This window comes from Siniperca chuatsi, linkage group LG1 (genome assembly GCF_020085105.1).
Source record: "Siniperca chuatsi isolate FFG_IHB_CAS linkage group LG1, ASM2008510v1, whole genome shotgun sequence".
Classification (NCBI taxonomy): Eukaryota; Metazoa; Chordata; class Actinopteri; order Centrarchiformes; family Sinipercidae; genus Siniperca; species Siniperca chuatsi.
In genome coordinates, this window is record NC_058042.1 from 15,797,545 (window position 1) to 15,825,000 (window position 27,456).

Sequence of the window (27,456 nt, forward strand, 5' to 3'; positions counted from 1 at the left end):
TTGCTCTCACCAGAGAATTGCATTGACAATTCAATACATTACGTGTTGGACGGTGTAGTCCCTCATTCGTCCAGGAGTGTTCTATAGTAGAATCAGTAGTCATCTGGACACTGTGTCCAGATGACTACGACTGAAACCTTTTCTACGATACATTACATGTTGTATATACAGTGATTATATATATATATACTGTGAGCAGACAGTATTTTCAGTTTTTTTTAGCAAATATAACACTTAACCCTGCATTAATGGATTTTTTTTCTTTTTTGTCCACTTGGGGGCAGGGCAACAATCTGTAAACACACTGACAGAATCGCCTTGATATGGCCAACCTGTTAACAAACAGTAGCTTACTTAGAAATTAAGCAGACACATGACAATTTGGAGTTGGCCCAATGAATGTTAGTTCAATATTCACTCTCTTTTTAGCTCTGTTTTCCTCTCCACCAACTCCTGAGGGAAATATCCGGCTCTTTAACTGCTAAATGCTCCACTATGTTCTCCAGATAGTCGCTAACTTTTTCTCTCTGCTGTTTGGAGCTGGGCAGGTGATGTACAGGTGGTTTTTAGAACTTTTTTGCTAAAATCAGGGTCCTGCTTCAGTCAAAAACGACACTGATGAGTGTCGTAAGAGTGAATCCAAACAGTAAAGTTGTGGGCCATAAAACCAAAACAATGAGCTGAAAGATACTAAAACGCTATGTGCTAGTGCTGAGGGGAACTGCAGAGTTGGGTGAAAATTCTCTGTGGGTTCGTCATTACGAGCGTCCTCTTTCACATTACTCATAGCGATTTCATCCTTTGTTCATGTAAAAAATATTTATAGTAGCAGCTTTAAAGGCTCTGCACATCCACACAGGTGTTTTCAATCACTATGGCTGTTTGGACCTCTGCTCAGGCTGAAGTTGGGTGGAGTTATGCAGGGTATCATGCCCTAATATAAACGATAAGTTGTCCCACCATAACAAGTGCAACATAACTAAGAGTGCGGGAGATGTCAATCAAGCACAGTTTGTACACACCCACACTGTCCTGAGGGGAGGTCTAATCAGGCTTATAAGTGAAAACATCTGTGTGGGTCTTTAAGGTTATTCTCCTCTGTTTATTTGGGGTGGCATGGACAAAAAAAAGAAGGCAATGTTATATATAGTATATTGCAAGTTCACACACACACACACACAATAAAAATCAATGAGAACTTCTGATACTTTAGGGATGGTGTTTTATGACAGCTATAAATAACAACAAAAATCAGTTGCCCCCACACTGTAGATAAGGGTGAATGGTTATATTAGACAAACATACGTATATTGATGCTACATAAAGGTAACAACCATTCATAGATGTATTTATGGCACAATCATCAGAGGACGGTAAAACTGTAGTTTGAAAGACTGCACAGTGAGAAGCCAACAAACTTTTACAACTTAATGAGCTAGAATATGTTGGGTCGGGAGCTACCAAGGCTTTATGATCCAGCATGGGTCAATGTGAAAAAACTGACGACAGAGTTGTCAGAATGCATATGGCTCTGACCTGAGTCCAACTCTGAAAATGTCACTGCCACTTTAAGCCTGGTGGAATGTTTGACTCAAAGTGTTTCTCTTACATGAACAGTACTGGAGCCCAGAGAAATGTTGCCAATCAGCGTATCACAGCCCACAAAACTACTGTATGTAGGTAAAGTTTGGCACTAGTTGGGTTGACTGAGACAACAGTGATAGAGAGAGATTATGAAGAATACAAGAGTGGTTATGATACAGAACAAGGAGAGGCTGAAACCAAGTGAAAAATCAAAATCAAAACACCAAACCCCACAGTTCCACAACTGTAAATAGAAGTAGATAAAAACTCTGGAAACACAATGGTAATTACAGGATCTCAATGTACAATATGTCAGCTGCGTGTAGAAAACAGATGCATTCATTTGATTATTTAAAAAATATATATTTATATGCACATACTCTTTTGTACAGCGGCTAAACACTTGTTTGGTATTAAAATGTGCACACCTGTATCTATTTTTTTGTCTTTAAATATTACTATCTTGATTTACACTGCTTACTTAATATTTTCTCCAGAGATTTTGATTTAATAAGGTGATAAAGGAGCTAGGCAACAATTCTGCTGTCTCTTTCATAAAACATCTTATTCTAGTGGAATGCCAAGAGTTCTTAGAGACAAAAATAGAGAACTAGTAGTTTTTTTTAACCTGCCTCGTGGCATGTCAATATATATATATATATATATATATATATATATATATATATATATATAAAACCAAAGTGAAATGAAACCCTGGATCCCTTCTTTACACACTGGCTGAGTTATGGGTTTGTGGAAAAAGAGAGTTGGGTGAGCTTACAATTTGTCTAAACATCAGTGTTTGCCTGCTGACTGAAACACAGAGGAGTAGACACTGTACTGTTTGTTTAAAAACAATGCAGAGAACATAGAATAAAAAAAACATTACTTAATATACTGTTATAGAACTGCAAGATTGTACAACATGTTGTGTTGCTGCCGGAGAGACATTTGCAGTCTACTGACAATCAAGATAATCTTTTATCCAGTGAGGTTGTAAAAAGGTTATGCAAACAGTGTATGAACGGCAAAGAGACAGCACATACTGTATGCTCCTCTGTCACAGAGGATTTCAATTGCTTGAATTTGTTTGTAGTCAAGTTGTTCATTAAGAGATTACAAACTACTTCAGTCACCCAGATTTAAATTTTCTTAGTTTTTAAAGTGTATTTCATATTAATGACATAAATTCTTGCAAAATAATTATTCAACTTTGCGTGAATCCTGAGTAACCTTTAAAAAAATACTTAGAATTAAAAAGGAAAATGAAGAATCCATTCATTGAAACAGCACTCCTGATCTCAATGCAACATGTTAAACACCAGAGGACATTTCACTAATTAGAAACCAACCATTACTGAAAGGACACACAAACATACACACAAATTACATAATAAAATAATTAAAAATGTGCTCTCTTTCTCCCTACTCATTCTCTCTATCACATTCCCGCCAAAAATATTCACACACTCAAACAAAATGAAGCAAGGAAAGTTAAAGAATCCAAAAAAGAAAAGACGGGTGGTACACATGAGTAAAAGCATCAAAAATGATGCAGATATAATGCTATTAATCAGTCAACATTTCAATAATGTCTCTGTGACTGAGTCTGATACAGTGTTTCGTGTCACCAGCAAGGAGAGAGAACTACACAAGCCTAGGCTCTGGGCCAATATGGACTCAGTAAAGGTTCAGACAGGCACATTTGATATATATATGTATATATATATAATTCAAAAATATACCTGACATTGAGGCTGAAACAGTTTCAGTCTCTTGTCTTTCCATATTTGAACTGTTCACTTTGGTAAAGGGTATCAATCTCTTCATGATGTCGCTTGCTTCATTATTTTTCCTCTACCTTTCATTTTTAAATAGACAGGAATTGTTTTGTACCTAAAGGAGGTCTAAGCGCTTTTGCATTCAAGCCAGCATCACGGCCAGGTCACCATGGAGGGCGAGTTAATGCTGGACCCCCGTCCACACTCTTTTTCTGCACCTTCCTCCTCAGATCTGGTGCTTTTATTTATTTTTTTACTGGGTGCACTCGACTCTCCATGGGGTGAAAGTGCATAGGAGGTGGGCTCCCACCGTTGCAGCAAGGATCCGCTCACAGTAGTAAGGCCTTTTTGTTTCTCCAAAAACAATGTGACTGCTTAAGCATCTGAGTGTCTGCACAGTGAAACTTTCGATATGTGTTTGTGTGTATGTGTGAGAGAGAGCGGGAGCAAAGTGTGTTTTATGTGCATTTGTCATCTGTGTGTGTGTGTGTGTGTCTGTGTTTCTCATGTTTCTGTTGGTGAAAGGCAGGTGGTCGAGGGACTCATGTCCTTATACTGCCTCTCCTCTTCTTTTTCACGCATCTCTGCTCTTTCCTTCATCCTCCTGCTACTGACGCTCCTCTCCCTCCTCCTCCTCCTGGATGACCTGGATGTCATCTGACGGGGAGGTGGGCAGGCTGGCTGGCAGGCTGGGGAGCAGGCTGTCGGGCTGCTGCTGTTTGCCGAGCTCTTTGCTCTTCTCCTCCTCCTCGATGGTCTTCTTCCACACCTTGTGGTTCTCCGTCAGGTGCTGCATGATGCTGCAGAACAACCTGCGGCGGCTCTTCCTCCTTTCTGCAACGAACAAAACACAAAGAAATCTATAGTTGCTAACTGTAATCTCTTTTGCATAGTAAACTTGACAGTGCTGATGAGCTGTTGGTGTCTTACTTGGTGCCAGCTGATCCTCTAGCTCATCATCTTCATCCTCATCTTCATCTGTGTCTGTGTCCACCTGTCCCTCCTCATCGTCTTCATCTGATCCCTCTTCGTTGATCCAGTGGCCAGGAAGTAGGCCAGCGGCATCGTAGGAGTTACAAAGTGGTCCTACAATATGAGTGATGAAGGACTCCTGTAGCTTTGCTAGCTGCGGGGATGAGCGGTCCATGAAGGGGCTGATGGGTAATCCCAACCTTGCCTCCTCATCTCCCTGCACATTAAAAAACAACAGATTATGGTTAAAAAAACGTCTCACGTACACAGAGATAGCGATGAGCCTTGACACTTGAGTCAAACTACATCACAATCACAGAGGAGCAGAACCCTATCACTGTTAGACTTTCTAACTGATATTTCTTTTGTTTTACTGTCTGTTTTTGCCATGCGGAAAGCCAAATTTCCCATACAGGACAATAAAGACTGAACTGAGCTAAAAGGTCCTTAGATTTTAAAGGAATTTTGGTTGTTATATCTTTTTTAAGTTTGCATCACTGGGTTATACTACACAGGGATTACAGTTTTTTCTGAATGCTTAAGCGCTAATCGTGATTCTTGTAGCACAATTTCGAAAACTATTAATACTTATGGCAAAACCACTCTGAGTTTGCAAAACTAAAAGCACAAACACTGCTTTGCACTCAGTTTGCAATTTTGTAACACACACTTTGCAAAACTGTAGGCACAATTCACTGCACAACACTCTTTTTGCAGAACTTTAAACACAACTCACTTCTTACACTCAATTACCAAATTTCCAACACACTCCTAGCAAAATTATACACATGTATGGCTATCATTAACACTATTTTGCCAAATGTCTGGCACACTTTCACATGTGAAAACTGTTTTAGATAATTAGTTCACTTTGCAATCAGCCTAAGCAATATAAATAAGCCACAGGTAAGCTGTCTGTGTGGAGTACAATGGAAGGAGCAGTAAGAGTGAGAAGAGTGAGAATCAGAGGAGGCCGAGGGAGAGGACGTGGAGGTGAACAAGTTGGAGGAAGAGGACATGGAGGTGAAGAAGCAAGAGGGTTAGAGGAAGTTAGAGGAAGAGGACAAGGAGGAGCAAGAAGAGGACGAGGAGGGGAAAGAGGAAGGGTAAGAAGAGTAAGAAATAGAATAACTGATGACATCAGAGCTACAATAGTGGACCATGTCATCAACCATGGGATGACCCTGAGGGAAGCTGGCCAACGGGTTCAGCCTAATTTGAGCCGCTACACTGTGGCACCATCTTTCAAAATATACACAGTGTAAGCATTTCTGCACTAAGTCGTGTACTTGCGGGCCACAGACTAAGAATGAAGCAATTTACAGAGTTCCTTTCGAGAGAAACACAGAACGTGTAAAGCAACTGCGATATGACTGTGCAGGTAAGCTATAGTGTCATTGGTTCTGAATTTGGAAGTGCATACTGTGCTCAGTATGCCCATGCTGTGCATGGGCCTGATGTGTTGCATTTGTTTTGTCTTGTCTTGTCCAGAGAGTGATGGAACTAGAAGCAGATGCCATGGGACATGAGCTACTTTTTGTAGATGAGGCCGGTTTTAACCTCAGTAAAACCAGGAGACGTGGCAGGAACATTATTAGACACCGTGCCATCATCAATGTCCCAGGACAACGTGGTGGTAACATAACCATGTGTGCAGCTATAAGCCAAAATGGTGTTGTTCACCATCATGCAACCATAGGCCCATACAACACTGCACACATTACTGCATTCCTGGACACCTTACATGACATGCTCACTAATGTTCAGAGACCAGAGCATACCCAATATGTCATCATATGGGACAATGTTAGTTTCCATAGGGCTGCTTTGGTCCGCAACTGGTTTACAGACCACCCATCCTTCATGGCACTCAACCTCCCTCCATACTCTCCATTCTTAAATCCCATCGAGAAGTTCTTCTCTGCCTGGCGCTGGAAAGTGTACGACTGTCATCCTCATCAACAGGTAGCCCTTTTATAGGCAATGGAGAAGGCATGTGGGGATACTGACCAGGCATCATGTCAGGCCTGGATACGGCATTCAAGGAGATATTTTCCCCGGTGCCTTGGACTGGAGGATATCGCATGCGATGTGGACGAAATTTTGTGGCCGGACCCAGAAAGACGACATGATGTAGGCTGATTATCTTTTTTTTTTCTTTTTTTTGTGAAATTACTATTTTGTGTTCTGACTTTGTCTTGGTTTTGATGAGTGTGAATAAACACCAATACTTGATCCTTGTATGTTTACATGACACTATGACAAAAGTATGACCTCAAATTGACATCTGTACACAGAGAAAGCAAAAGCCAGATGTGTTTTGTATTCATACCATCAGTGTTTAGTTGGCACATTGTGTGCTTAGTAGATTATGGCTTGTGTTTACTGTTTGATACGAAAACACCATTTTTACGAAGGTGTGAAGAGTTAATCTAGCTGTGTTCGCTTTTGCAAGAGAACTACAATGTTTTGATAATTGGGTGAAAGGTTTTCTTATTTGTGTGTAGAGTTTTGCAAAAATAGCCAATAATTACAAAAAATGTGCTTAAGCAATCAGAAAAAACTGTAATAGTCACTAATCTTACTAATCGCTTCTTTTTGTCTTTGCCCCTTTTCCTGTCCCTTATGGGTTTTTTTTCTCTTTTACATGTTTTGTTTTTTTATTCTATTTGTAGCCTTGATGTTTAGACTATTCAAAGAAGGATTAGATATAAATGTGTCAGTTATGTGTTCTGTCTGAAGGTGTTTGTGGTGGGAATGGGAGTGCAAATGCAACATAAAGATAGAATGAATAGGTCTGTGTTAACTGAATACACTCTGCAGCATTACCATGCAGTCTGTACCTGCTCATAAAACTCATTGACGATGCCTTCTGTCCACTTGAGGTGCAGATCACGGACTTTGGCTGGCCCATTGATATCTGCCAGCTTGATACACACTTGGCACACCAGCAGTCTGTCATTCTCATTGGTCCAATCAATTCCTGGACTGTTCACATCATTAACCTGTTAACAAACAAACAAAGATGGATGCCTTACACAACTGGTCAACTGCTTTATCTTGCATCCATTATGCTGCGTACTGCTCAACTAAATTTTAACGTACCATCCTCCTAATGTTTCAATCAATATTTTGCCAGAAATTAAAGGATCAATAAATAGATAATGATCTATTCTGATCATATAGCTCAGCAATCTGTTAAGATTTCTTCATCTCAGACCTTAGCATTGAACTCAGCCAGGAAGTCAAAGTGCTTCTTGAGGTCTGTGGCCAGTATTGCCTCAATGACAAGGAAGCGGAAACGCTTGAACTCCACGTGGTCCAGGTTGACCAGGAAGTTGAACTCTGGCCGGGACAAGTAGAGGCTCCAGGCAGACGCAGCGTGGTGGTTCTCCAGCACCGACCTGTCATTGTATAGCACTGCCTACATCGCACAGGAGGGAAAAGCCAAGTGGTGAGAGAGGGGGAAGATGGCATGCTAAGATGATTCCTAAAATTTTCTCTGAAATGTCAGTAATACATTTGCTTACATAATATGTCTGCATATGTGTTGCACAATTTGTAATGGATTTAAAAATAGCAAGCACTCAATAAATTAGATAAAAGGACATGAGGGTATTTGGTTATGAAAGTAGTAATGTAACAGGCTCAAGCGCAAGTACAGCTGAAGGGAGAAGCAGATTAAAAGCAGTTACAGGGACATTAGATACCACAGAAGGCTTAAAGATCCTTTTAACAGACATGGTAGTTGTCAATAGCATTAGCAATCAATAGGTTCAGGGTTCCCTCTTCTTTCTTTTAACCCACTTTCCTGGGACAAAACCCAGACAGTGTGAGTGCTATCATATTGTGAAAATACAATATTTAAACTGGGGCGCACAGTTAACCTTTTCACCTCTCATTTATATGACTGACCACAATGAGAGAGCACAATGCGATTAACTGGCCATGTGGTGTGGAGTTAATCTTATATACGATATCCACTTGAGACACAGTTTGTAGAGATAATTTAACTTTGTGTTAATCTCGGGACATCACATAACGATTGTCCCTTCTTGTATATTTGTATGAATCGAGCATAAAGCTTGCATCCTAAAAGGCAACTTGTTTTTTAAATGATACCATATATAGCTTGGCTTTGCCTTATAAAGCAAAGTAAAAGTCATGTAAGGAAAATGTTGACTGTGAAGTTAAAGATTAACTGTTAAACTGGAGACACAGGGTTTCTTTAGGATACTAATAATACGTGAGGACAAAACACCATTTCCAGTTAATGGTTTTTAGTTCCACAAATACAACGTGAGGCAGCCGAGTAATAGGATATGCAGGCAGCCAATTGTGTGTCGCTCCCCATGTAGTGCATGAGTGGGTTGATCACTGATGACTAATTGTGTTGATTTGCAGTTTATCTGTGGTCGGGTGGAAGCAGAGAAAAAAGAGACATGCAGCATTCACCAGGGGCCACTCAGGCAGACTTTATCACTCCTGCAGAGAGACAGCCATGTGATTTTGTGTTTGTACACAGGGCCTGTCTCTGGGGCAAGACGTCAGCTGTGATTGGTCTGTTGGCCTTGAAAGAACTAATTTTCCTGTTAGAAGGCAGGTTGCAAACAATGACCATGCAGTGGATAACTTAGGAAAGTGCAGAGAAAGGGATAAATGCTGATACTGCAGCAAATGCAGGATCCAAAATTTTATATAATTTCATTATTATCCATTGAGGATATTTATTTCTATGGAAAGCTTGGACAACTGCAGTAATAGGGCACATACACATGTATAAATTGTACAGGGATAAGAGAAAAGTAAAAAAAAAAGATAGCCAGCAAATTGGTCTCCTAGTTTGAGAAGATTTACAAATAGACAAAGAAAAAACTGATGTAGTTGAGTTTAATATGAAGGTGGCAAATTTGAAAAGCAAAGCTGACATCCAACACTGTGTGTGAGACATCAAGTCCAGAATTGCCCAGGTGTACAAAAGTGCAGGACCAATGTTCGTGGTGTCATCAACTTACTGGGTATGTATGCTGACTGGCAGAGGTAATCAAAAAACAGTGCAAGATTGTCTGTCCTTCAGTTATTTATGTATATGCTCGATCTTTCAACACCATTTTCAACAGTTGTGGTGAATAAACCCATATTTGGAACATCTGATCCTTTGTTTCTGTAAACATGAGTGTGTTTATGTGTCCCAGTGAGCAAAAATAAGTTTGTTGATTCAATCTACAACACTTGCAAATACCAAGAATTGCTGCAGGTTACCTGAGATGCATTAGTGGCTACTAGAAAGGCATTTGTGCGACCAGGATGGTCATAGTCGTGCATTGCAGCTGCTACATAAAGGGCCATGAGCTCCAGGGCAGGTATGTTCCAGGCCAGGCAGCCATAGCTGTCATCTGAAATCGAGGAGCTTTTGGAGGAGGCGTAGGATATCCTGCCTGGAGAGATCCCACTATCTGAATCTGGAACATGAAAAAAAAAACAAGATGGATGTCGATGAATGTCACAGTGATGAAAAATAAGGTATAGACCTACACAGTCCTTGTAAAATCAGGTTAAATTTTGACCATTCTCTACAATTTCAGCAGAAGTTGGATCAAATGCAAAAAAGAGGGGGACACAGAAACTGTTGAATATGGCCACACATACAAATCCTGTTCTATTCTCATTTATTTAGTGTTTTTTGTACTGTTTTCAATTCCTCATATCATCCCCTTCTCTCTGTCCCCTCTTATCTAAATGACAGCTGTACTGGCAGCCTCAGTGGGAGACGTCAGTGGATAAGCCTCAGGTAATTTCTAATTGAGCTGAAATATCATCAGCAGAGACGAGCCTGGGAATCTCGGCATTTTAAACCAAACCATCTGTGTTATGGGAGTAAAGGCCACATCCCATAAATAAAGACTTCTTCTTCTAAAAGCCACGAACAAAATCAGTCAGAATTACTTTATTTCTGACATCAGCAGGTGGCCAAGTAATGATTGGTCCAAGTTTTCTTAAAGATGTAGTAGTGTACACTACACTACAAAAATCTATTTTCCTAAGAAGGTTTTTAAAAAGTCCTCTACCTCTTCTCACAATGCCCGGTTAAAATTATGATTTTTATTTGCAAGCCTAAAAACTTCTCTTCATCTCTTTTCAACCTCGGACAAGTAGGATGCGAGAAATGTTCTTTCAGGAATTCCAATTATTCAGAAGTTTATTCTCCTCAAGTTGACCAAATCAGAAATTTCTTCTTCTAAGATTATTTTGTGACTATGGCCTGACCCAAGACATCAAAAAGGTACCACACCTCTGCATATACTGTATAGGTGACAACTTCTATGCAAGCCACATTTTGAAGGTTTTTTTACTCCACTGGGAACAACTATGTAAAAACAACTTTCATGTATATTTCTTAAAAATTCAAAAAGGTCTATTTAGGACAGTTAATGTGTGAAGGCTCTCGTGCAAAAATGTGAGTAGAGACTGAATGATAAAAAAAAACCCTCAGACTACTCAAAATGTTTGAAACTGGCTAACATCTGATCTACACATCAGAGATTAAATGACGCAATCGTGCATTTAGCCTAAAATGATTGCTGTGCAGCCTGTGTTCCACAACCGCTAACAACGATCTATGACCTATGAGTTTATGAGCCCACCTGTGTCACTTCCTGTCACATGTTCACTGTGAATCTGCTGGAACCCAGGGATTGGTCGAGTGGTCAGGAACCAGACAGCATGGAGCACATCAGTAGCATGGACCCGGTTATGATCTGTGTGTTTTTAACCATAAGAGTTTAAATTAGTTTATTTTACCATGTACACCAGCAATATTTGAGACATTAGATCATTTATGGCCAAATAAAACTGCATCTTAGCTTGGCCACACAACAGGTACTTAATTCATCCAATAAAACACATGAACATCTTGGGATAACACATAAAAATCAAATATATATCTTTGAATTTCTTGAATACTACACAGTGTAACACTCACAGGGAATGTCCCTGTAGCCATTTTCCAGAGCACAGAAGTATGTCATGAACTCCCTCACAGGGATCTTGAAAATTTCAAACAGACACGTATCCTGGAAAAGGGTGTATGTCACCTGGGGAAACACAAGCCAGCTTCACTGAAACACCAATCAGAATACAAGATAACCAGCGCCATCAATTTTGTTTAGTGGAACATTAAAATACATTGAACATTGAAATAACTTTGTACACATCATTATGCATAGACAAGATGTTCACTGTCTGCTGAAATACTAAAATGTAATTTCAAGCTGAAAAACAGAAATCATTTGCACTTACTGAAATTTGTAATAATTATAATTGAAGTGTCTCTCTTGGGAGCCTTTAGGAAACTGTACTGTTGCTGAAAAGCTGATGTGATTGGCCACTATTAAAATCCACACCAACTCCACCTCTATACTGTTTTCATTCTACTAACAATACCTTTTTCCTGTTCCAACCCTTTTTCAAGTTGCACTAAGCTGTACCAGTATTGCACTCTGGTTACCAAAATTACAAAAATTGGTTGGTCACACAAATCTCTTTTCAGAAAACCCTTAAATTCTTTACATAACCAGGCATGGGGATATTAAATTTAGACTAAAAGGCTAAAAGTTGCTGCCTTCAGGGCCTGTGCCAGCAGGCAGCAATGATCATTATGTCCCACTAAATAGAACTATTTGCTTTTCTTAAGAGGTTTATCAGGAGTGGACAGACCGACCGATTAAAACACATACTACTACAGGTACAGGAGATGATTGGTTGGTGATTGTTGTACTAACATAGCTGAGTATCCTTCCGGTCTTCCCTCCTGTTTTGTCCACCAGGTCAAAAATCTGGAAGTTCCAGGTGTTCATCCTCTCCATGACAGCCTCATGGTCCTCCAGAATAGGATCTAGTCTGAACTCCTGCTCACCCTAGAGACCCAGAAAATGCACATGTTGTAGAGAGTAGCACAGATATTATTGACACATAATGTTCTGAACATGCAAAAACATGCATTATACAGAACACTGAAATAGTCTGACACATAGACTACACTAATCCAAGAAGGTCTGTGAGATATAAAACAAATTAAGCATATAATGAAGCATTTGGCACAGCTAGAAAGTTTTAACAACAAAAGGAGGTTTGCTGAATGAAGGGGCATGACAGGTCAGATGAATTGTCAGCTGGATATGGAAACCCAAGTGATGCTAATTAAATAGTTAAGTAAGTTGTGGGTTCGACTCTCAACACAACCACATGTTCAGGTGTTCATGAATACAAACTGAACCCCCTTAATCATCGTAAGCAAGTCTAGATAAAAGTATGAGCTAAATGAAATGCAACTATGGCAGGTAGGGCTGATATGGTCGCTTATGTGAAGGAAAAATACAAACAACATGACAAATGGAATAACTGTTCCATCTGCTGTGCTGCAGTAGACACTCATATTTTAAGTAGAAGCCCTCTGACCAAGCACACCTCTGATTCCTGAGTCTGCTGGTCTGTGCTTGGGGTCTTCTCCTTCTCCTCCTCTGCCTGCCCCTGGTTCCCTGCAACGTCAGGCCCGCCATCCCCAGACACATCCACCTCCACGCTCTCCTCCCTGATCAGAGGCTCTCCTGTGAACTCCAGCCCTTCACCTGCTGCATACACAGAGCAGTGAATGGAAACCCGTGAGTATATGGACACACACAAACACACATACATACAAATTATAATAAAAAGTTTGTTTTTGTTACTCTTGTTACCATGTGTTTTAATTTTAAATTGAATATTAATGAATACATTGTACAAGTATTTGAATGGGCTTTTGATACTAGAATTACTAGCATACATTAAAGACTCTCTTTTACCTATTTTAAAAATGACTTGCCTAAAATAGGTAACTGTTTTAAACTGAATAGAAAAAAAGAAAATGAAACCTAAAACTGTTAGCTATTACCAGAATGTTGCTAATGCCATTAACATAGTTGACAGTGATTTTAGATAACCACTGACGAAACAAAGCTTATTTTTAGTGTATAAGTAAGAATAGGGAAAATACATACACCTCTGTCTGTGTTTGTGTGCATCAACTTGCATTATTGTTGGAGTCCAGCAGAGGGCAGCATTAACCCCTGAACTGTACACTGTATTATGTGTATTAAATGTAATTGTATGTACCTGAGCGCCTGCGTTGGGCCTCACTGGTAAATGGTTGATGAAATTCCCCTGTATCACCGCTGGAAATTCCCTTAAGCATTTGCCGACCACAGCTAGAATGGACACGACAATCACAGACATGATCAATTGCAGTACATTATTAAATGTTAGAAACACTAACACAACAGACACAGTTACATGCTACTTCAGTACTGCAGGTCCCACCTGGTGCAGAGAGGGAAGGTGGAGCTACGGATGGCCTGCTGGAAATCAGTTGAGCTGAGGGTGTAGCCTAAGGGCTTGTGCAGGTTCAGATTGACACTTGGCTTTGTCAGGAAGTCAGCCGTGTCTGGGAACTCCACAGGCGGTCGAGTGACGAAGGACGATGAAGAACCAGCACCTACTGCGAGAGGGCCGTGGCTTGGTGAGGTGACTGGACTCAGGCTCGGAGATGTGCCTAAAGAGGACGAAGGGAGGACAAGAAAAGAGAAAGGCATGAGACTCAGTCAAAGCATGACCAATTAATCAAAATGTAGTGCCTTTGGGAAGTTTTATGGTTAAGTGTCACCTGCTCTCCTGGGCCCCGCATGGTAGGTGAGGGTAACAGAGGAAGACCTCTGCTTGGGAATGGTGAGCAGGTTTGCATTTGGCCCATTAGACAGACCTGGGCTAGAGCACAAAACACATATATAACACTGGCTCTAAAAAATAACTTCTAGCTCTCAGCATACTTTTAACACAGATGTGAAGAATATTCTTTTGAAGTTGTCTCATTGTAAGATGTTTTGCCCCATCTTGTGCAAAAAGGACTATGGTACAAGGCTACACTATCCTCTATTGAGTCAGTCATTTAACACTTAGAACAAAAAGAACATGATGATCTTCAACTTAAAGAAGCTCATCAGCCAACATAGCTAGTCCTCTACTGCCATCCTGTGGAGCCATATAGACACCACACCCCAGTGTCCACATATCAAGTTTGTTGTTCAAGTAAATTGAACACTGTGTAATGGATTTCTTACAAAAGAAACCTGATTTCCTCTCAGTAGGTACCGTTATTATAATCCAGTTAAACTCATTCCTTGATTGTGTAAAATGCGGATCTGAGATGACACTATGACACGTTAACAACTCCTTCTGCTTTTGGTTTCTCTGTGCAAGCTGAAACTCACAGGGTTCACAGGTACATTTTGATGTCGGCAGAAACAGAATGAAAGGAAGTGATGGAACACTGCAATGTTCAGACTGCTATAAAACAAACTCAGAGGCACAGTCAGTATTGTAATTTGTGACAAATACTGTTTCTCAGCTGATGAGTCAAAAGGGTCTGGTCTGTCCCATGAAGCAGGATATGTGGGTTAGCTAGCTAACTTTGCGCTTCTCTCTCTCTCACACACAAACAGCTTCAACAAAGGCAGCAAGCAGCTGTTTTTTGTTTACGGTTCAAAATATGAAAATTACCTCCTCACAGTATGGACAGTGACAAGTACTGAAGATAACTGAGTGACATGTTTACAAAAGCGCAGAATAACTTCACTTTTTATGATAATTTATTGTGTAAAATCAGACATGCATTAAATGTTTTTAGTACAACCAATGTTCCGTTCGGGCAATAAAAGTAACACCTAAGCATAGGGAACACGAGGCGACTTGATGAGTAGAAAATCTTTGTTTAGACTCAGTGATATGATGATAAAGCTGTGATATGCTGTAGCACGATGTGTAGTGAGACAAGGAGGGATGTAAAAGAACAGAGGCAAAAGCAAACTTGCAAACTTGAGAGAACAATATTTACAGTTTTAACTGTCAAATCCGGCTTCTATAGTCAAAACCAAATGTGATCTACATTTTTCACCTGGTCCTCTCAAGAAGCATGTATGATACACAGCTGACCTGGTTTCCTGTGAAGTTTACTATTTCTATTACTATTTTTATAGGAAGATGATTTCTTGCTTATTTAGAACTCACTAAGGCCCATTCATAACTTTTTTAGGACAGACCAAAAATAAATTATTTCATTGTGCACAGGTGCTGCTGAGCCACCTGAGGAAGACCTTAGCTGGAGTACAGTCACATTATTCAGATCTTACAAGAACATCCATTAATCTAATCCAAAATTGGGCAGATTCAGGGTAAAGTATAGCCCTGAAGACAGTGTGTGTTTCTGGAAGGTTGTAAAGTGTACAGTTGTGTTTGTGTTGGTACCTGGTCAAGTTGAGGTCAGGGTGGGGTCTCTTGCCACTGTTGCGTTCCCAGCGTGAAGAGGCAGAGTCAAGAGAAGGGAGTGTGGAGCATGAGGAGGAGGTGGAACTCCGCCTGGGCTGAGGGGTGGGGAGGCTGTTTCTACTGCTCAAACCCTGATGGGCAAAGGAAGTCTCCAGTATAGATATATGTTTTATACACCAACTGTACATGCTTGTCATGTAAACAACATTATCACATCTAAAAGCTACGAGCATTTGTTAACTTAAGCCACGTTCAGACTGACAACAACACAGCGTCAAAAAAACGCAGCCTCATTCATTCATTTCAAAGAGGCCAACAGAAGACCAACACAGGGTCGTATGGTCAAAAAGTTTAACCTGGCTGAACATTCACCACGACAACACAACATGTCATTTGACCAATCAAATATGTGAAAGCCGTAATTCTGTTAACTACCTTGTGATCATCAAGATAGAGGATAAAATGACGCTACAATAACTTGCCAAAGTTGCAAAATCCTTTCTCATGGTATTAAATCATATTTCACACGACTAGTCAGTCAACGCACTTCCCAGGATAACCAAGTGGTAGTTACAGTATCAGTGTCAAGAACTGCAGTAGATGGGCGATTGGCTATTCCAAATTGTAAGAAAAGGGGAAAATGCAAAAAAAGAATAGATAATTAATTTACTTGATATTGCATTACACATAACACTGTGGGCTTACAGCAATGCTGCATAGTTACTGAGATGGAAGTGCAAACAGGAGTGCACTGAAGGAACTTTAAGTAGTTAGTTAGTTCCTAAGTTTAGATACCGGGGCTCCTTCAGTACTGTGACTTTTTGACTGGAATGGCCTATTACTCATCTCTTTATGTATCCATACTAGTTTGGTGCAGTAGTAATGCTTATATCCACCTTAATGGTTTTCCTGTCACTCCTCTCTACAGGGTCCTCCACCTCATCGCAGGGGTAGAAACCTGGGAAGGGGGTGAAAGGGTTGACCCTGGGGCGGCAGGAGCCTGAAAATGTCCCCATGAGGCTGGAGATGCTGCGCAGAGCTGAGATGGTGTGTGGTGACAGAGACGAGTCCATGAGCAGGTCCGACACCAGGTTCCTGGCCTCGTTGATGACTGAAAGATCCACGCCGTTGCCGCTCACTGCACCCTGCCATATGCACGCAAAAGGCACTGTCAGAGAGCAACTTCAGAGCAGCACATTATTTGAACACAAAAAAGTACTCTGTTTTAAAAATGTTTTTGGAAAAGTTTTGTGAGTTGTCAGTTTGCTTGAAAATAGATCCCAAATTTTGGCTTATGGCTTGATACAGAGTTGTCCAATAGCCTCCTGCTGGAGTGCACTGTAATATAGACAACAGAATAGGTGACAATCTACTGATTCATGTCTCTAACGCAAAAGGCTGTTTGGGCTAGTGGTATTGTGGTAGGAACAATGGTATCAGGTACACAATGTTGATAACGATCCTCCATCTCTCTCTTCAATCTTGTTTGCTCCATCTTCATTTCTTTCAAGAATCCCATTTTCCCACTGCTGACTTTCTTGATATTTACTATTGCTAGCTTCTTCTCCCACCTCATTCCTCTCCTGTTGTCTCCTCATCACTCTTCTCTTCCTCTAGCCTTTTACACAACAGTAACAACAACTACAGTATATTGGGAGGCTAATATCTAAAGTGATGTCCCATAAATTGTAAGAGCAGTCTAGCACAAAACAGGTGTAATCCTTGCTTTTTTTAGGGCAGATTTCATGAGGAAAAGTGTTCTGGTTTACAAATAATGATTTTTGGTCTGTGGGACCTAAATTCTTTGAAAGATTACACAAATAGTTCAAACAAGACAAAGAATGTGTCTCAGTATGATAAAATGCGGCATGACAACTATTCCAAGGTCATTGTATGCCAGGTTTTACACAATGTGAATTTTGCCTATCCAAAAAAATCAGGAAAAGAACTGAATGTCCTAAAGGTGAGAGATAAAGATCAGAGACCACTCCATCTGAAAAGACCTGTATTATCTCTGTGTTACCTGAATGATCCATGCACATGTACCTTTATGCTCCAAAAACATATGAGCTGAAATAAACACAGCACTGACCTGATACTGTGGTTTGTACCAGTGTTTCAGATCCCAGTCCCACAAGATCATCTGAAAAACACAAGAGAGACACATAAACTGTCAGTCAAATGTCATCATTGTATATGTGTTTGGCCATAACAGAGAATATGAAATGTATTTACATAGAAAGAACACAGGCTTTGACCTTTGCTCCACTTTCAGCAAACTGCCTTATGACTTTTCAGCGGGGGCACTGGCAGGTCAGCAACTAGCTACTAACTGCTAGTCTATTCTACCTGTTATCTACCTGTTATCTAAACACACAGTGTAGTAACAGTTTACATTAAGGTTTTCTTGCACCACATGTTGCACTTTCTACTACAGGTATGCTAATGCACACTGCCTTAGCGACAGCAGACTGAGGCCTTTCACTGAAAGCAAAAGAAGAAAAGCAAACCACTAAAACCACCGTGGTGCGTCTACAGCGGAGCTATGAGATCTTATCTAGATCCAACTACGTCAATCAGCAGCATTTCCAAGCTATCTGTTGGTAACCAAACAGGAGCTCTCACACGTTACAGCAGTGTATAGTGGTGGAGCGGTGAAGGTGATGCAGGTTGTATAACACTAAGTTGATGGACCTGAAATAACCTAATCCTCTAACTCAAGTATAAATACAATACAAATTTGATAGAAATTAATTAGTTAACGTAGCCATTAACTAGGTTTGCTACACAGTACAGTTATACTTTCAAAGATTTTCTTAACATGTGCATTTAAGTTTTTCAGCCATGCACATATAAGTGAAAGCACTGAAATCTATTACTTTTGACAGCATAACAATAGAAAACATAAAGTCTACAATTTGTGATAAATCTGTGTCCAATGATCTGACGACAAGGACATCGATTTTAAGTCTACATTCATGTTTTAATGGGGAGAAATATAGCAGTTTACCATGTAAAATCCAGGCAGCAGTATACATTTCTTGTAAAAAGTCACCATGCAGTCTCACCCCACACCACAAGGGGGAGAGACACAGAGGATTAAGCCTCATTTGAGAAGCACCTCCACAAACACTATCAACCACAACCTAGCTATAAACACACACCCTCATATAGCCTTCTTTTTAACATCTCAGCCAGTCATCATATTGTCAGGAATAATCAAAGCACATAATACTACATTAAAAATGGGAAAGGATTTTACACTGGATTAATCATCTGGTCATATTCAGCAATGTCAAGAACTTCAATAAGACACTATAATATTATTTATTTAGTAAAACAAATTCTCTTCATTTTAGGGAATGGCTTTAAATTAGATTTTACGATTTCCACTACTGTTCTACTATGTTCTGTGATTACAAAAACAACATATGCCAATTTTCAAAAGCTGCAAGGCCAGGTTTTTAATCTAATAAGAAAAACACAATACATTACGGGAAAAAGTCCCACATATAAATGGCAAAACTAAACTACTTCCAACTACTACTACTTTCCAACTTTCTGTAATATAATGATAATATTTGATATTATACATACACTTTTCTTCATGTCATTCATACAGTACATAAAAACTATAATTAAGGTGGTTAAATAGATCAGTGGCTCTATCCAATCTCCTCTAATCAGTAACTGTTTCATTGATCAAAGTGGGATGTTTGTCATCAGCATCTGTACAATGCTGCCAAACATTTAATATGGCAAATAAGCCCTGCCATGGCAACCCGACATAGAGGCCAGCAAACAATGCTCCATACACCATGGCAACGAGATGGCGGGAGACAGCCCGGAGGACAGAGTTGTTGGCCTTCTGCTTGTTTAATACCTAATCTCAATCTAAAACCTGGCCTTGCAGCAAGCGCACATCGTATCTGTTTGTGTCTACGTTTCTTTTTAAATTAATAGATTAATTTATCTCAACCAAAGGATCATGTTCTGTTGACAATTCCATTTTATACTGACCCTCTCGATCACACACACGCAGTACATAACAGTGATACACTCAAAAAGTCACACAATATAGCGTAGTATGTCTAAAATTTGTCTACACCTCACCGTTACAGTAAGCTCTTTAACTCTGCATAATCTTTGCACAATACACAAAAACACGTCTTCTCCGACTTTCACACAGCACAGAAACAGGAAACGCTGGCTAAATGGGCACTACCACCACCACCACCATCAAAGTGTGTGCCAAGCAACAACTTATTTACAGTTAGGGCCTTATGCCAGTGATGAGATTAAAATATTTTAATGAACAGGAGATCTTTACTGATGTTATGAAAACATGACATGAGGGCAGACACATAGAAAGAGACACACAACTCAGCACTTAGACACGTGTACACATGCAGACACACATGCATACACAGACGCAGACGGCCAAACATATTATATTATTTCTCACCTCTGAGACATTTAGGTGAAACTGACTTTTTCTCAAGTACACTGAGGTACAAGCACTACAAGTACATTGCACTTTGAGTATTTCCATCTCATATTACTTTACACTTTTATTCATTTAAAAATGGATATATTGTAAGTTTTTCTCCACTAAATGTATCTGATAGCTAGTTAGTGGTTTCTGTGCAGATTAAGATTTTACATATGAATCATGTGACCATCTTATAAAATATGATGCATTGTTATAGATGTAACTAGTATATATGGTTTAAACTACCATTAAAATACTGCTTACATGTTAATCTATTTGAAATAATAATCCAATATAATACTATAATTATATAATACAATAATACTAATACTTTTAAAGTAAAATTTTGAATACATGGTTTTTACTTGTAATGGAGTATTTTTACATTGTGCTATTGCAACTTTGCAAGTACTTCTTCACCATTCGCTTTAGGGTTAGGGAAGCTGAGAAAGGTAGACAATATAAATGACTGTAAATCATGCAATAAACCCAAACTACTATTTAAAATGAGGAATGTATATAGTCTGATTTTGTGGGCACATTTTTGCAACTGCTAATCATACATCAATATACAACTTCATATTTACACTGAGAATATGTTGACATGTTTGCAACGACATCAGACTGCTTTCTCTACTTTGTAATCCAGGCTAGCTTTTAAACATACAGGCACAGATAGAGCTTGTTAGACTTGTACAACTGGCTATATCCAGTGTGTCTGTCATTCTGTGTAACACTGTGTGCACACCTGCATGTGTATGAAGATTATTTATGGTGCAAGTATTTCCAAAAGGGGAAAAACTGCACTATATTTATGCACACCTGCATGAATATACAGATACAAAGCAAACCGGGAGAGACCCACACAGAGAAAACAATAACGCACACAATCAAACATGGACTTAAATGCACAGGAAAAATATAGTACACATCAAAATAACACTTCACATAAACACAGTTATTTAACATGAGACAAGTCGTAAATATTTCCTAACAGAAGTCAATAAACCTGTGAAAGCGATTAGACGGCCATTTTGTTACACCTGCGTGTCATTTTAGCTAGGCTCCGTGGTGTGAGAGGTGCTAGAACTGATAAAAACACGCTAATAAGAGTGTGGGGGACAGAGAAAAGGTATCAATGGTAGGCAGGCAGGGCATTTGTATGGAGAGGAGCCGGGCACTGCTGACGTCAGTCTGCAGCGACACACACAGCGTCAGCAGCCTTCTGCACATGCACTTGCTGATAACGAGGTCTGGGCTCTGGCTGTCAAGACACGCACAGGAAGAAAAGATGATATGGAGAGAGGAAAAGGAAGCACGGGCTGGCTTGATTCTTTTCAGGAAAGACAGCTAACCAGATGAGAGGTCTGCAGAGTGTGTGTGTGTGTGTCCTATTGATCAGACATAGCTTGATCTACCAGGAAATGGCTAGGTGCCAAAGCTCAGGCAGGTTAGCTGATGGTGGGCCAGCAGCTGAGGCGACTAAGGAAGGAACTGACTGAGATTAAAAACACTGTCTCTATAGTGACTCAGTCTGGGTAAAAAGTTCAAAGACGTATCCTACACTCAAACACACACAAAACGGACCAATATAATAAAATATACTATAAAATACTATACTTGAGATGCAACATTTTCTTTTACCTAGAAAAACAGGAATCATTAAAAGGTTGCACAAATGTTAATAATTTCTTCTGGAAGGAAGAGTTTGCACATTTAAGAATTTAATGCTGGCGATAAAATGATCACTCAACACCAATTTTCTATAAAAAATGTGTTTGGTAACAATGATAGATAGTTAATCTGACTACATTTTCCTCAGAGGTTGTCATAGATAAATACAAAATGGTTATGAAGAAAGAAAATGAGTGCAACAACGAACTTACATTAACCCCATACCAAAGATGAGGAAGTTACTGACAAAAAAGTTCAAACAACCTCAATTATATGGAAGTGGTTAAGATAGCTTTAAAATGACAAGAAGGCTTTGATAAAGACACTGCAAAATATACCAAGTGCAAACAAAGACAACTAAAAAGTACTATACCAGTGAATGGACATGAATCGAGTGTGAGATTTTGGGCCAACGCGTGTGTTTGTAAGCCCACAAGCAGTGTCCAACATGGTAATAGTAGTGCTCCTTTAGCATTCAGCAGCATTTCTGGAGCTCAACCTAAACAACACGCAATTGTGTTCTGGGTTTGTGGCCATTACCCTATAAAAATAAAGCTTAATACAACAGGACATGTGACTAACTATTTTCTATCCACTTTTTTGACATAATGTCTCTGGACATTGAAGTCATAGAGTCAATTCAAAAGCCACGTTGACACTATTAAGATTAACCTCTGTATAGTTATATTGAATTTTTCACAAGATTATGTTTATAGAATTTCTCAAGTTTATAGGATTTAAATAGTAAGAAAATATTTATCTTGACAAAAAAAAACAACATAGGAAATTTAACAATTGATACATTTGTAATTATCAATAGTTTTTTTATAATTGATAATATTCTTTGTCCAAATCTTGCAGCACTATAGACAGAAGTTTGGTAACTTTTGCTTCACTAAAATATATTTAAAACCTAAAAAAAAAAACCAAAACTTAAAATGTAGATAGCATGATAGCAACATCGCATTAGGTATGCTATCATGCTGATAGATTTTCTAAATCGATATATATAATTAATTGCTCTATGTGTGACAAATATAGTCTCAATGTACTATATTTTTAACTCCTTTTTCCCCTACATTTTTGGTCAGCTGCTTTACAAAGTTGCAATTAATGCACAACACAATCTGTTTCTCTCTGCTGAGTGGTTCAAAGAATGTATCAAATTGAAGTTGCTAGATGACAAATGTATGAATTGTGAAAGGTGGGAAGAGATAAAGTACTTCCTCCCAGTGTAACCAGACAATCTCCAGAACCAAAGACTTGTAAAAATCCTTTTGCATCTGTGTTGCTTGGCCTACCACCAGCCCACAGGTCAACAGGCCCAACGGGAAAACTCAAGGTACTCCAGATGGCTAGTCCGCATATGGCTGTCACCAGTGTTGTCAGGGCAACCTGGCAAGACCATGGAAAATTCTTTGAATAGGGAAAGGAGCTTGTGCAAAATGTCATCCCTCTCTTTCACACTCATCTACCACTTCACTGGACTGGTGTTGTTCCGTGTCTGCCCTGCAAATGCCAGCATCTATTAGTGTCATTTGGGGTATTTAAGTACTTCTATGACAAGATCTGTTTCTTTGTACACTGCTTGATGTTTGTCCTATTTGTCACCAATCCAGTTAATAAAAAAACAAACAAATACTACCAATGAAATCTCTTTCCAAAAATAGTTTAAAAATCCCAACCATCCAAGGAATGAACAAGTACACAGTTACAAGTCTCATGTCTCATTAGTCTGGTTGTAGTTCTGCAAAACTTAACAGAGCAGCAGAAACAAAACAATCCGCTGTTGGCTAATTGCTAAAGAAGAACTCACAGTTTTTCATTATTATCTCTATGCATTTTCCATGACAATAACTTTTAATTAACTGTCACAGTCTTTTTCTATATGTTGCCAAAATGCTACAAGAGCATGAACAACTGCCTTCAAAGTTTTCTTATCTGTTTCCTAGGGGGTGGAGCTACAGAAACTATACCACAGAGCACATAACGTGTTAATTTCACCCAACAAAATATCATTCTTTAAAAATGGCACCCAAGATTTTCACGGTACAAAACTTTATGGGTATTCATAGAAGCCAGAGTGTGCTCAATGGGGAGACACCCACCAGGCTAATGAAGAGCATGAAATAGGCTTTGGAATTAATGTCACGTCACACTGTATTTAGGGTATTTCAGGGGCTGATCTGCCATACTTGTCAGCAACTAGTGTTTTTTTTTACATATAGAGCAGAGGATATAGACGCTTCTTAAGGGCACATATCACCACAGATTTTTGCTAAAAATGTAGAGTGAAGAATCAGAAGGGGACATAGCATGCTATGGTAAAGAAAACAAAAGGTGTGGAGAAATGTTAATGTTAGGAAAGCAAGGACCGGTGGAGAATGGTAGCAAACAGCAGGTATCAAATACTGAAGTTTGATGTTTCTTGGAGTAATGCCAAATTTAACAGAATACACTTTCATTTAAGAAAAGATTGTACACAGTGTTTTGCATGCTGTATGATAGCTGCCCCTAGTAAGGCAAAATTTAAACTGCCAGATTTTGAAAAGGCATTTTGTGACTTCCTACCTGTCCGACAAAGGCACATGATGGGGTTTAGTTTACTGTTTACAAAGGATTTTAAATTGTAAACTTATTTTTAAGTTGAACAATGATGCCTGTTTGTCTTCTGTCATAAAGCCTAATTTAATTCAGTGAAAAATAAACATCAACTTCCATCATACATCAACAAGACCACAAACATGACAGATGTACTTCTCCATAATCTTGGCAGGAAAGAAGCAAACCTTTGTCCCTCCAACACTCCCTGAGATCACAGTGTTGTGATGTTGCCGATCACTCAATATAGGTATATATAATATATAGGTAATATATAATCTGTTTTTCTTGTTCTGAAGTGCACAACTACAAAGAAGTGATTTGACCATGGGTTGGTTAGATCCAGCACACACTCCAGCAGAAGAGAGTTCCTTTACTCTTAACAGTTACCTATTTAGCTGTATGTTCAGAAAACAGTTCCCAGCCTACTGTTTACGTTTAATAACTACATGCTGCATACAAAATTCTGGGTGTACACCCTCTACATCTATGGGGTTGTGAGAGAAATCAGCTGGCTTTATCTTAACATCACTCCCATTTTATCAAGTGAAACTGACCACCTTATTAGGCTTTAAAGAGCCATCCTGAAGATCAACCCATAGTAATATCACCTGCCATGTGATACTAAAGCACAATGTAGTACAGGTTACTAGCCAGACAACAACAATCCAACGCATGTGCATAATCTTTATGGCATTAGGTTACATGACACCATGTACCCATGTGCTATAGGGGGCTAACAAGGTAGCAACATTGTAACTTAAATGTTTTTTTGATGTCCGTTTTAGAATCCCCCACCTGAAGAGTGTCCAAACTAGAAGAACTAAGAGCACAGCGTAACTTCTGGTATTTTGCTCAACTTAGTGTCATTACTGAGAGCTGATCTATTTATGTGGCACAGACATGTGCCATACACATTTTCCATTAAACCATCCAGAAAGTTGCATACCTAAAAATATTTTACAAAATTTTCTGGTGCGTTTTCATCATATTACAGGATTGCTCTGAGCCACCATTACACGGTGTGAAATCAAGTTTCTAGAAAATGGAGAAAACTCATTCAATTCCTCTTAACATCCTAGCATCATGCCACATTACATGAGGATGGTATGCTTATTACCAACCTGTGAACTAAACAAATAATGTATGATTGCTATCTTGTACTATTGAAAGCTTTGAAAACTGTACATCTACATGCCTTCACCCACAATGCAGACACACCCACCTCAAGGTCATAAGCTTGACCTTTGTCACAAAGCAAGATATGAGACAACTTTCCTAATTCTTCCTAGCCTTTGTCTCTCTCCAGACAGCCATATTTGCTGTTCTCTGAGGATTATGCTACATTAATTCCAGTTTCCGTGTTGAGTTACAGATGCCTTTTCATACGCCCCCACTGGTGTAAGAAAGTGAACAAAACAGTGAGTATTCACAAATTTGTATGCAACTGTGTTTTGTTTGGGACATCTTTAACTCTGATGTAAGTGTAACACAATCAGTCTTAATTGTTTTCTGTGCTGTATAGATGTAGATAGTAGTTTCTAAGTAGAATTTAAATATAACCAACTAGTCCTCAGTTTTGCATTGAGTTCCCAATGTCGTGACAAAATTCACCTATTTATACAGATTACATTAAGAATGAATAGAATACAATTGTGTGGCATAAAATCACATGCCAGACAAAGCAGTATAATGACGCTTTTTGTGATAAGTGATAAATTTTGTCCCCAGAGATGCAACAAGAACAAGCTAATGTTAATGAAGTTAACTTAATCCAACTAAAACCTGCAAGAACTTGTGATCTCAGGACTAAATCTAAATCAGAAAATAGCAGCAAAAACAGTACTAGAACAGGCCAAAAGATTTTGGACAAAACAAAAACAATTAATCAGCTAAAACACCAATTCAACATCCAAGTCTGTCTGGTTTACGTCAACAAAGGCTGTAGTTTGTTGTAGCAGAATGGTACCTTACATAGCTCTCTCATCTTCTTTCTCAGGGGCATAGCATGTGGTTTCACTATGGCGTTTTGTTTACATGAATCCGGAGACATACAGCACACGGCCTATAGGCACACACCCACTAATTCCTTTGAAGCAGGGAAGATAACAGTTGCTGTCTGCTTCCTGGCTGTTGTGAATTCGTCAGCCAGCTGTGTCCCCAGAAAAAAAGCAGATGGACCAGACCATGGCTGACAGAAAAATTGAGTGGAAGAGGCACCATGAGCCATTTGGGAAATAGCAGGAAAAGTCTGTGTGCTAAACCAAGTTGGAAGGTGCTCCTTCCCAATACTATTATTTCATTAAGGCCAAGAGACTGAACAAGTCCAAGGGACATGGAACTGGTTTTATCAGATGTACAGTATGGCCAAATGTTCTGGACACCTGGATAGTGCTGATAATTGAAAGTCTGTATTCAGCTTGCAACACTTTGCCTTATTGTGAAGGAGGTTGGGGATTTGGGGTGGGAAACCCAAAAAGGATGAAAAAGGCACAGAGGCTAGAAGGCTGCATCCGCCATAGTTGTAGAAGCGAAAGCATGAGTGTGGGATGAGTTACGGTGAAAACACTTGGAGGCTCAGGAAGGGAAAGCAAGACCAGACATCACTCAGGCTGCTCTGAGGCTGCAGGTGTGTCCTCATTTCAAGAAAAAGCGTCAGAAGATACTTAAGGGTCCCAGCAGACCTTCCACATTGTCGGATTTACTGTCTCACTCAGTTGACCTAGGATCACTTTAGCATCCTCCAGAAAGATATGCAGGAAGGCCAAGAATATAGATGGATGACTAGATCGGTAAGAGCTGTATTGATTGACCAAATATTATTAAATAATGATAACTTTTTTACTTTAGCTTTTGAACATTTGATTTTCTTTTATTTTTCCACCTTTCAAAACATCTAATCTGTTTTCATTGTAAATCAAATATAATGAGAAATGGATTGGTTTTACTTTTACACCCTACAGCTCAGAGAGTGTTTGTCTTCCACAGGAAGGTTTA

At 39.3% G+C, this 27,456-nt stretch overlaps 1 protein-coding gene across 3 annotated transcripts in view; it reads right to left on the bottom strand.

The window, feature by feature from the left end:
* Positions 1-1,205: 1,205 nt before the first annotated feature.
* The window catches only part of pde3b (phosphodiesterase 3B), a 51,150-nt gene continuing 24,899 nt past the window's right edge, over positions 1,206-27,456 (bottom strand). The window contains exons 2-16 of one of the 3 annotated variants that reach the window (XM_044189735.1): positions 17,785-17,835; positions 16,589-16,837; positions 15,672-15,823; positions 14,035-14,135; positions 13,692-13,923; positions 13,488-13,579; positions 12,804-12,967; positions 12,119-12,253; positions 11,320-11,431; positions 10,982-11,095; positions 9,600-9,799; positions 7,558-7,761; positions 7,181-7,342; positions 4,296-4,554; positions 1,206-4,225 (exon numbers count right to left, since the gene is read on the bottom strand). In XM_044189735.1, the coding sequence (XP_044045670.1) occupies positions 4,149-4,225; positions 4,296-4,554; positions 7,181-7,342; positions 7,558-7,761; positions 9,600-9,799; positions 10,982-11,095; positions 11,320-11,431; positions 12,119-12,253; positions 12,804-12,967; positions 13,488-13,579; positions 13,692-13,923; positions 14,035-14,135; positions 15,672-15,823; positions 16,589-16,837; positions 17,785-17,835 (2,304 nt within the window). In that variant the 3' untranslated portion in view covers positions 1,206-4,148. The remainder of the gene's footprint in view (positions 4,226-4,295; positions 4,555-7,180; positions 7,343-7,557; positions 7,762-9,599; positions 9,800-10,981; positions 11,096-11,319; positions 11,432-12,118; positions 12,254-12,803; positions 12,968-13,487; positions 13,580-13,691; positions 13,924-14,034; positions 14,136-15,671; positions 15,824-16,588; positions 16,838-17,784; positions 17,836-27,456) is intronic. The other 2 variants (XM_044189728.1, XM_044189722.1) reach the window with 2 other exon arrangements.